Genomic DNA, 11753 nt, shown 5'->3' on the forward strand with positions numbered 1-11753 from the left:
TGCGCGTTGGCTCGTGCAACCTCGCCCCGCTGGTTGGTGGTCGGTCGTCCTGGCGGAATTTGTGTTCCGAGTACGAAGGGTTTTCCGAGTGCTGGTTTTTCTTCACGGAATGGAATTTTATGCTTTGGGGTTAGACGCGATTGGCTTTGCTACTTGCACCGGGATTTGGGGCTCGGACCTGCGTTCGTTTGACTAGTTCGGGCTCGGGTATATTGTCCCTTTGTGGGATATGACTCCCTATTGTGCTGGATTCGAAGTTCAGAGTTCATGTGGGATTGGAGTAGTCTACATTTTGGGATTGCTTCTCTGTCTTTTGGCGTTATTTTCGGTTGGTCATGGCATGGGCTTTCTGTATGGCTGGCTTATGTCGCATCTAGCTGTATCTCGTAGTTTGTCCGATTGCCACAAAGGAGGTGCATTTGATTTGCTGTCGTGATCTAGAGTGAGACATTCGAGAAAACGGTTTTGTAGTTCTATGCAGGTACCCTAGTCAGGTGAGGTACCGAGTACAATCCCTTAAGAATCTTCGCTCAATGATGTATTTGCCTCATACTGACAAACCTGTTCATTTTGATATTCATTCCCTTTACATTACCACCTCAACGTGCATGAATATACTCACTCAACAACTGTACATCCCGAGAAATTTAATACGCTCAGACTATTGAATCTTAACCAGATCCCGGTCACTGTTAAACTTTGATCACATCCTGTCTGGGCGATCTGGCCGCGGTCCGCCACACAGACACTTCAAGCCCACAGGGCGCAGCCTCGAAGTCATCTTTGAAACTCAACCGCGTACGGAACTTCTTACCGATTTGGAATTGGATTCGATTTGGAAGAAGGAAATACGGAGGTTGTTTCGGATCAACGGAGGTAGTGGAAATGATTCGAGGTATCTGTAGGATTACGGACATATCTCCTGGATTTAAGGTTAGACTTATGCAGGTGTAAAGCAATGGAATGCAACCTTTGGCTGATCCAGGCACAGAATTCAAGGGTTGCGACGAACCCATGTTCTATTGACTACAGAATAGACAAAATAATACGATAAGCTACCTAGCAGTCCCATAATATATGTGGGCGTTCAGTCGAGATCGCAAGCCCAGGCAGACCGCAAATATCTCTCAATCAAAATTTGATTATGTATTTGAAGCTGGACGCAATTACATAAATTATGCCATCAAAATAGCCAATGAACAAGACAAAATCAGGCCTTGTAGGTAGATCAAGAAGATGACTGCTCTTATCCTCACCGCAGCAAACTATGAAAGATCTCTAAGAAATTTCAATACAGCTTTTTTTCTAGAATCGGACACGCAATTCTAGAGCAACATAATGGTAGAAGCTCGCCAAAACATACGTCACGCCACTTTGATACCGTTGAATATCCCTAAGAGGCCAACACGATAAAGGAAACGAACAAGAACAGTAGATAGGAGTTATGGTGTTCCCCCTGTTCAAGCACCCTTAGGCTTTCCGTGATTCTTTGTTGTACTTCTCCCTTTGATAACTAAGACTCTAGATGTCCTGCTGAAGAAAAATTGGTTCATATCTCGCTCTTGTTTCTTGAATCATTTCTATGTGATGCGTGTATATAAAGCCATCTCCTATAGGACCGTAAACACAGCGGAGTATAGTGAAGATATATGCCTCCCACCTTGGAGAACGTAAGTGGTGGATAGTCGCTGTAGGTCCTAAACAGCTGCATATCATCCTGTTACTCTTCTTTCTTTTTCACACTAATCTTCATCATCACTATCACCCCCACCAGCCCTCTCCCGAACCCCCGAACTATATTAGCATTGCAACAAAAGACAAGCCCCATGGATCATTCGGTAAGAGATATAGGTAAGCTAATTCTCCTATTCTCTCCCTATCTCACTATATATCCCACTTACCTCTCACCTATCTCTCCGCTTTTGATATCCACAACATTGATCTCTAAACCGGGCCACAGTGTCGTCCATGCCTTCCATGGTGAGCAAACTTCAAACCATCCTTACACTTGACCGGTAGTCAAGGTACGTACAGAAATCGGTTCTTATCATTCCGAAAAAGCTCACTAAAGAGACCATTACTAGGCTGCGGTGATTCTGCAAGACAACCACAACATCAACGACACCTACAACCTTCCCTTGGTCCACAAGAGCACCGGTGTCTACGCCGAGTTACTTAACACGTATCTATCTACAAAAGATCAATTATCTCGCAGAAGACGGTGATCAAAATAAAATAAAGAAACACAAAGATGTGTTGTGTTTTTCACAACGGGAACAAGAGCGTCAGAGACCAAACCCGGTAACGCATCGGTCTTTCTCCGCAATATCAATGGAAAGTACCCAATAAGCGAACATCGCATGAAGGTCATCTTCCTTGAATACAAACAAAATTCGAGAAACAGGTGTAGAGCCTCATCGAACACGCCCCCATCTACAAGTCTTACCCTGGCACCACATTTAAAAACGTCAATTTCACCTACGAGCCATTGGAAGTGTCCAACCTTCAAATTACGATGATGCTTCACGGAAGCGAAAGAGCCCCGGTCATGAGGATCGTTGGCTAGAAGGGAACCGGGGAAAAGATCAGTTGGGAACTTAATTGAAACAGTAATTGAAACAGTCATCTTGATCAACAACTCAAGGACTCCAGAGAAGTCATTTCGGGATGAAAAATGGAACCCATGTTGCGATTTTTCGAGGAGGAGGAGGAGGAGGAGGAGAAGGGCCTGAGCAAATTCCGTTTTTTTTATAATAGAATAGGATATGACCATTTCGGGCAAAAATTAATTCATTTCCAATGCACCCTCTATAGTATTCATGGCCCTGTATGAATAAACCACTATTTCCACACAATTATCAACATAGCATTTGGGAACGACCAAAACCAGAGGCGCTAAATCAAGGAAGAAACAATACACTGCATCAAACAATATACTCACTTCGAGGCTTTTGGTGTGATTGTATTCAATGCGTTATTAGCGACACTATTGATTCTACCGCATGTCTACAATTGAAAAGTGAATAAAACAAATGGAAGAATATGTATTCATAGATGGAGTCAATTCATGTATAGCCTCAAAGCTATGCACAGTTCCTACCTGCTTTTAATTAACATAGTCATAGTGACCATTGAGTCGTATGTGCTCGTGCTCACAAGCAAAAAATAGAAAGCGACAAGAAAAAATAAAAATAAAATAAAAGATAGACACAAGGCAAAGAAATGTAGGTGGTAAAATGCTAGGACCAACGCCATGCCAAAACATAGAAGGAAATAAAATCGTGAGTCATTCATCGCTCAATATGCTCAGCTTTTTGTTCATGTTCCAAAGTGGAGATTGGCATGCCACCTAATCATCATACAGATCGGGCATGTCAGTCTCCATCTCGGCTTCAAGGTCATCCGAGTCCATCATGTCATCATCGCTGTCACTGCTCTCACCAAGGACGTGGTTAGGCAGGACCTCAATGCGGCCGTCGCGCATGATGACACGAGCATTTTCACCATCCTGAATGCTTCCACGAAGGATGAGAACAGCGAGACGATTAAGAACCTCGCGCTCGATGAGACGACCGAGAGGACGGGCACCGTAGGCGGGAGAGTAACCAGCCGCACCAAGGTAGTCCTTGACTTCCTCGGAACAATCGATATAGACATTGCGGCCGTTGTGATCGAGACGCTTCTGGACTTCGGAGAGGCGCAGGTCGACGATCTTGCGGATTTCGCGCTTGGTGAGACGATTAAAGATGACGGTGCTGGAGATACGGTTGAGGAACTCTGGCAGGAAGTAGTCGCGGAGAGCGCCCATGACCATCTCGCGGGTCTGTGGGTCGATGCGGCCGTCCTTAGTGGTAGGGCGGGCGAGGAACTCAGCGCCCAGGTTGGACGTCATGACGACGATGCAGTTCTTTGCGTCGACGATGCGGCCTTGGCCATCGGTGATACGACCGTCGTCCATAAGTTGGAGCAAGACGGTGAGAACCTCCTTGGCGGCCTTCTCCACCTCATCGAAGAGCAAGATGGAGAAGGGGCGGCGGCGTAGAGATTCTGTGAGTTGACCACCGGCGTCATGGCCAACGTAGCCGGGAGGTGCACCAATCATACGGCTCAAGGAGTGTCGCTCTTGGTACTCGGACATGTCGAACCGGATCATTGCCTTGGGGTCGTCGAAGAGGAACTCGGCAAGAGCCTTGGTAAGGAGTGTTTTACCAGTACCAGAGGGACCACAGAACAAGAAGCTGGGAGGGGAGTTGGGGTTGCTGAGACCAGAGCGCTGGAGACGAATGGCGTTGGAAACAGAAACCACGGCCTCCTTCTGGCCAACAACGAGCTTACTGAGGGACTTCTCCATGTTGAGTAACTTGTCCTTCTCGGTAGTTTTGAGTCTGGTGACAGGAATACCAGTCCACCGGCCGACGATCTCATTGATCTGATCGGGGCCGACGGCATCGGCAAGAAGTGCCTCGCCTTCATCGCCGGAGTTGGCGCGGCGTTCGGCATCAGCTCGGGCGCGATCGGATTCGAGACGCTCAATGAGGGTCTTGGTCTCTGGAATGGCGTAGTACTCGAGATCGGCCGCTGTTTGGGTATCGCCTGAGCGTTCGGCTTCGTCACGCTTGACCTTAAGGGAGTCAAGCTTGATTTTGGCATCCTGAACTTCCCGGCTGCGCTGCTTCTCGCTTTCGTACTTCTCGCGCATGGGCCGGAGCTCTTCCCCAACATTGGCAGCTTCCTGCTTGGCAGCTTCAAGACGGGCCTTGGATGCTTCGTCCTGTTCGCGCTCCAATGCATGGATTTCGATTTGCAGCTGGCGAGCCTTTCTTTCGAGTGTGTCGAGAGCTTCAGGCTCGGATTCACGAGTGACACGGACAGCTGCTGCTGCTTCATCAATAAGATCGACAGCAGAGTCGGGAAGTCGGCGACCGGTCAGATAACGTGAGGCAAGAGTGGCGGCAGTCACGATGGCACCGTCGAGAATGTTGACACCGTGGTGGACTTCGTACTTTTCCTTCAGACCACGGAGAATGGAGATGGTCTCTGTAACAGAGGGCTCCTTGACCAGAACCTGTTGGAAACGACGCTCAAAGGCCTGGTCCTTCTCGATGTACTTGCGGTACTCGCTGAGAGTGGTAGCACCAATGCAGTGGAGCTGACCACGGGCCAGCATGGGCTTGAGAAGGTTGGCAGCGTCCATGCCGCCCTCACCGCTGGATCCGGCGCCCATGAGAAGGTGAATCTCATCGACGAATAGAACGATAGTATCCTTGGAGTCCTCGATCTCCTTGAGAACACCCTTCATACGCTCTTCGAACTCACCACGGTACTTGCTGCCAGCAACAAGTGAGCCGACATCAAGAGACAGAAGACGACATTGGGCCAAGTTGGCAGGAATATCGGCATTGACAATGCGGCGGGCCAGGCCTTCAACAATGGTAGTCTTACCAACACCAGGTTCACCGATTAGCACAGGGTTGTTTTTTGTGCGTCGGCTAAGAATGCGAATAACTCGTCGAATCTCCTCCTCCCGACCAATGACAGGGTCAATCTTACCCTCGCGAGCTAACGAGGTCATATCAATGGTGAACTTCTTAAGGTTCTCATTCTCGCTTTCAGCGTCGGCGGTCTTGGAGTCGACGCGGCGCGTACCACGAATTTGCTGGACAGCAGTGTCGATCAACTTGAGGTTTGGAATGTTGGCATCGCCTAGCGCGCGCTGGACCTGCGAATCCTGACACACCGATTGAATCAGGTGGTCAACAGCGACAAAGCTATCCTTCTGGGTCTTGGACAAATCGGTGGCGGATCGAATGACTTTCGCGAGTTGAGGAGAAACACTGGGGTTCTCCGGTGGAGGATCTTGGCTCGGGAGACGGACGAGCAACTTCATAAGCGACCGGTCAAGAAGCTGGGAGTCTCCGTGGGCGCGCTCGATGACCTGGCGGAAGAGGGGTGCGGCAGCGCCATCATGAGATGCATGACCCACGGGCTGCTGGTCTTCCGACTCATCGGGGGATGGGTTGAGTAGGGAGACTGCCAGGTGAAGCGGCAGGATCTGGGAGTGAGCGTACTGTTCACACAGGCCGCTGGAGTCGAGCAAGGCCTTGTTGGCCCGGTCTGTAAATTGGGCGCCGTTCATTTTGAACGGGATAGTGGGGTGAGATCAGTGAGGGTTTGAATAGTAGATAAAAATGACTACAAGGTTGTCAAGGAATATACTAAAGTTGGTATGTGAGCAGGTAATATAGTGATGTGGCAGATTTTCAAGGCGGGCTGCAAGTTGATATACTCCCAAGCGTGGGCTGCCCGAAGCTGCTTCGAGGTCCATGACGCCACTACCAGCTTCCACCGCCTTCCAGAAGCTGCCGGGTCTAGCCCGATGATGCGATCACGTGGCCTGTCAGATGGGTATTGTCCCACTTTGGATAGTGAAGATGATGTCAACACTCATGAATGATAAGGAAAAGTAGGGAATGGTGGGGAGGTCCACTGAATGACAGGATGACATGTAATTCTTGACTCGCACGAACAGGTAAAATCATCAAGCAAACTACGGTACATTTCTTGATTGACGCTTATAGTTTATTCCCAACCAAACGGAACAAACAATCTGCCGTGTAGCACCGCCAAACCACGTGAGCTCCACGTGAGACACCGGAATTACGAGAGGGTTGAGCAATTTCTTCACGTGACTGCTGACCTCATCGCACGTGACCCGATAAATCGCGCAAAACCGGCGAGGGTTTGATCTCCAAGCTCCCCACGTTGGAGAGATGATTTGACCCTGACGCCTTCATTGGTGGGTTCTCAGCTGGAGCTTGCGTACCGGCGTGCCTTGCAGTGGAGCATTGAAACAAAGTGGACACTGGGTTGAAAATCAAGACTCTCGACCTTACGATGTGCCACTGACGCCAGCCCAGGCACGGCTCCGATTCTTCACGAGAGACCCTGTGTGTACACAGGCACTGGTCAAGACACGGCTGCTATGCCTTTGCACTTAACTGGTCTTCCACGATAGCCGACGGAAAATACCCAGTCAATGACGTCAAAGCGGGCGATCTAGAGCAATGAGAATCCGAGTAAGCATTGGATGAACCTTGACTGGGATCAGACCCTCCAGTGACTTCCGTGTTGATATTTCTTGACATGCATGCTACCCCTCCGGGAATCGAGATCACACTGCCTCGGAGAATGACCTGGGACTTTCAGGTTGGGACCTCAGACAGTGGACCATGGGGCAGTTCCGAGACGACGCTTCCATACATGGAGATCAATCCCTCCGGTTGTCCACTAATCGAGAGCCTATTGGCTTCCCAGGTGGGTTCCCTCCTGATATGTTTTACTTCTGCCTTTGACTTTTGCCTTGGCTTGACCTGGGAGGCGCCTGAAGAGGGGCAGGAAAAATAGAAGCGGAAAGGTTCGGCGGGGCAAGCGGAGGAGAGGGGCAAAATAGTTTATGTCTTTTATGATTTGCCTCTCGACTCCAGACATCTCCAGCTGGGCGTGAGCTAATGCTGGGCACGGGGTCGAGACTAACCTTTCTATGCGCTACCACATATACTACTGTCAGAGAGAAGGGGCCATGGCTATACCCTATACCCCAAAAGTAACCCTCACCCGTAGTAGATCCTAATTCCCTCGATAACGAAAGTCATAAAATTCACATCTCCATAATTCTTTTATTTTCCATGGTTGGCAGTGGTAAGCTCTCCGCCTCCCGGCTCCAGAAAAAGAAAAACCCGGTTTAATCTTGGAAACCCGAGTGGATGTAGACATATAAAGAGTTCTCGGGCCCCATCTCTGCATCCTTCATAATTCTCACACCATATTGCATACTCTGACACCATCAAGCTGCACTCGCATTTGCTGAGGGCCTTGACTGGATACCCTTGACTAGTCAGATCAGAGATTTCTCGCGCCACGGTTATACCAGCCGAGATTGGATTTACTCTTGCTGTAATTGATCGACTTGATCCACTCAAGTTTATCGACACTTGACTTTACACTTGAATTTTCATCTGGGATAATCGTGCAGAAACGCAGTTCCCCCGTTCATCTTAGATTTACATACCAGGATGTCGAACAAGCCGATCTTTGTGGCTACGCATCCGCGAGCATGCTCGACGGCCTTTGAGCGCGTGAGTGGAGACATCCACATCTGATATTTGACCTGAAATTGACGTTTCCCAGGTCTTCATGACTCAGCGTGACACCATTCAGTGTGTTCACGAGCCATTCGGCGACGCTTTCTACTACGGCCCGGAGCGCCTCTCGGGCCGATTCGCAGACGACGAACAAGCTCGTCTGGAGAGTGGATTCAGCGAATCTACGTACAGCACCGTGATGGATAGACTCGAACGAGAAGCTACTCAGGTCCGACCCTTCTTTCTGCGAGATTGTCCTTCATTGCGTTCTGCCAATTCCCCTTGATGCTCCTCGTGTTCTCCGTCTGTGGATCGAACACGAGGGAAGACCCCCTAGCTTTGTTTACACCCTCTGCGTTTCTTTTGCGCCTAGTGTGCTGGCCCAGTGCCATATATCCTCCCCTCTGCACACCTGTAAACCAAACCGAGCACCGAATCCTCTGATGAGTCAGGATCCGCAGTGCGGAATAGAAAACACGCATTTCGTCGAGGGGATACTTACCGTGCAACAGGGAAAGAGAATTTTCATCAAGGATATCGACCACTACCTACTTCCCCCGAGTGGCAAGCCCGCTAGCCTAGCTCCGTCCCTGCTGCGCCTGAAACGCGGCGTCGGCACCGACGAGACGAATGGCGAAGGCCAGGCCAACGGTGTGAACGTTGTCAACGGCACCCACGCAAACGGCCACAGCAACGGTACCAACGGTCACAGCAACGGAGTGAACGGCCACACAAATGGCTATACCAATGGTACCGGCGAGACCAACGGTCACACGAACGGTCTCAGTAACGGCCACAGCAACGGCCACAAAGAGCCATATCCATACAACACCCCCGCAGAGCCAGGCAACCCAACCGTAATGCCCCGCGAACTGCAAGAGAAGTTCCACTGGGCCTTCCTCATCCGCGACCCGCACTACAGCGTGCCCTCGTACCTGCGCTGCACGATTCCCCCACTGGACGACGTGACTGGATTCCACAACTACGACCCCACCGAAGCCGGATACGACGAGCTGCGCCGTCACTTCGACTACCTGCGTGAGGCAGGACTGGTTGGGCCGCGTGTTTCGACTCGGCCGGAGCTTAGCCCTCGCGACGCCGTGGTTGCTCCTGGTTCTGTTGAGATTTGCGTCATCGATGCTGATGATATGCTCGATGAGCCTGCTAAGACTATGGAGGCTTTCTGTAATAGTATTGGCTTGCCGTATAGTCCTGAGATGCTCAAGTGGGATACTGAGACTGATCATGCGGTTGCTCGGGCTGCTTTTGAGAAGTGGCGTGGCTTCCATAATGATGCTATTGAGTCGAAGGCTCTGGAGCAGCGTATGCATGTGAGTTTTAAAACTGATAGTGACGGGAGAGAAGAGTAGGTTTGCTAACCTGACTTAGAAACGTGCCGCCAAGACCGAGGCAGAATTTGATGCCGAATGGGTCAAAAAGTACGGCGAGAAGCATGCAGCTCTTATCCGCCAGACTGTCGATGACACCATGGCCGACTACCTGTATCTGAAGTCATTTGCCGTGAAGGTCTAGACTGGATACAGTTGTGGTGAGGTAGTTCCGTAGTATGGGCTCTCATGGTATCAAGGATGTGGAGAAGAGAAGAGGAAAGAGGAAGGGGAAGAGCGTCTCAACCCCAGATTTCCCCTGTTCACCGCTTCTCGTGAGAACACTTTAGTTCGGATGGCGCCATTTCTGGATTTGCCGACTTCAGATTGGTTGATGACTTTTACGATCTGCATTTCTTTACTTGTCCTCTCGTTTACTGTCGACTTCATTTGTTGTTATGCCTCGCTGTTGTAGTGATCGAACCCAAATTGACCCACTGGATCTAGTTTAGTTGCTTTTTTTTTTTGATATATCAAAGTCAACTTATGTAAGGCCCGTACATATAAGTTAACTAACATGTTACGCTCTGTAATTATTTTACGCCTCATCAGATCTAGTGTCATCCAGCTCACCAGCGTGGTAATGCGTTCATACACCTTTCTGCTTACAACCTCACGACATTCTCTCCTCGGCATAAAGCATTCCCAATTACGTTGAGGTATGATTTCGAAAGCCTAGACATCCATGAAACAGATCATTGTCAGTATTATTCACCTGTTTTGAGAATCATTGCTAGAGAAATGTAGGCTGGACTGAAGGGGCTTGGCGGGTGTTTTGGCATGGATGAAGAGCGATTTCTGAAATTGTCTGCTTGAGAAATACGGTTGTCGTCACCGAGGCGATTCCAGGACCTACGTGCGTCGGTCAAAGCGTAGAGGATTCTACTAACATCCTCATATACTGACTAATCGGGCCGCACCAAGCTAAAGAGGCCAGAAAGTTGTCTAGATTCACCTTCGGTGTCAAGTACAGAGATGACTTGGGAAAATTTCCTCAATTCCAGAAGGCCCGCGATTCTCTTGACCGTCCTTCATGCCCTTGTTGACAAACTCATCCTGGGAAAATCACCTTCCTCGAGAAAGCAGTGCCGCAGAATGTGAGCGGATTTTGAGAATCTCAACGACATTGATATCGCTGATGTGATCTAAGCCCATATCTGATCATCTGTACGGCAAATTCAAACTGCAAGTTAAGACGATGAAGTGAAGTGTGACATGTCTATAAAAGTGGGATAGGGTCGGGATATCAAGAAGAAGAGTGTGCTGGGTGCAGGAGGCAGGCTTTATATTTTGGGTGGCCCCAAGATTCTGGCTTGGAATTAGCAAACAATCGTCCGGTTTAGAAAGGAGGGCATCACAGCATGATCAAACAGATATAAAGATACGCATACATACTATGTAATGATATGTTGCACACCCCGTGGATACAAATGATAAATTTATAGTACCTTATAGTCTGGTACGTCCTTAGATTGAATTGACACAATACAGATGCTTGATTTGAGACTTCGATATCGGTACTCATACTTTAATGAATTCTTTTATCTTGCTCCATATCGCAGCATAGTGCATAGAAGCACTTAAAACGAGGCTTGGACATGTAAGAAGCATGAAATGTGCTTGGGGCGCGGTATTACCAGCCACATTTATTGCCTCTGTCTACGTTTTATATGCCTCTACAATTGTCAATAAGACATTCTTAGAGGATTCTGTAGATTCGATACAAATACACGTAGTATAATAGAAAATCTTATGTTGTTTGCACCTTTGCAAAGTGGATATTGAACGATGTGAGATTTTCCACGCCACAGCCCCTAATACAGTTGTTGATACAGTATCGCCATTACCAAACCAGCTCAATTAAAGAGCTGAGAAGATCCACTTGGCGGCCGATGTTTTGAGCAAGGGCGAATCCCTGTAACCAACGTACCTCAGTCGTTTGAGGCCTAGATGCCCTACAACTTGGGGACAACGAGTGAGTGGCTACTAGTAAGCCTGTTCATACAATGGAAACGCCGGTAAGCTGTATCCAACTCTAATTTTGACAACATCCCGAGCATATGGGTGTAGTTTTACTACCTAGGAGCGTATTTTCTCAAGCTCGAAAGCGTCATCTTCTGACGAAAGAGACCAGAAGCTTTCCTCTTCAGGTTTAATGCCAGGTCTTATTGAGTATCGAGATTTTGAGTGAAATAAATGGATGAATACAGTTGAGAGTGGTTGA

General features: G+C 48.8%; 2 protein-coding genes across 2 annotated transcripts; one reads left to right on the forward strand and one right to left on the reverse strand.

Moving 5' to 3' along the window:
- Positions 1–3349: 3349 nt before the first annotated feature.
- Positions 3350–6136, reverse strand: N7508_002870 (ATP-dependent Clp protease ATP-binding subunit; the record flags this gene model as incomplete). The annotated part of the gene is made up of 1 exon (XM_058460936.1): positions 3350–6136. One exon carries the CDS (start codon positions 6134–6136, stop codon positions 3350–3352), a length of 2787 nt encoding a protein of 928 aa, XP_058321513.1.
- A 1936-nt stretch (positions 6137–8072) lies between these two features.
- On the forward strand, positions 8073–9674 carry N7508_002871 (uncharacterized protein; the record flags this gene model as incomplete). The annotated part of the gene is made up of 4 exons (XM_058460937.1): positions 8073–8135; positions 8188–8370; positions 8654–9472; positions 9531–9674. The coding sequence occupies 4 exons, from the start codon at positions 8073–8075 to the stop codon at positions 9672–9674; spliced, it is 1209 nt and encodes a 402-aa protein (XP_058321514.1).
- Between the last annotated feature and the right edge of the window lie 2079 nt (positions 9675–11753).

This window comes from Penicillium antarcticum (assembly GCF_028974205.1).
Source record: "Penicillium antarcticum strain IBT 31339 chromosome Unknown utg000003l_segment0_segment0, whole genome shotgun sequence".
Taxonomy (NCBI): domain Eukaryota; kingdom Fungi; phylum Ascomycota; class Eurotiomycetes; order Eurotiales; family Aspergillaceae; genus Penicillium; species Penicillium antarcticum.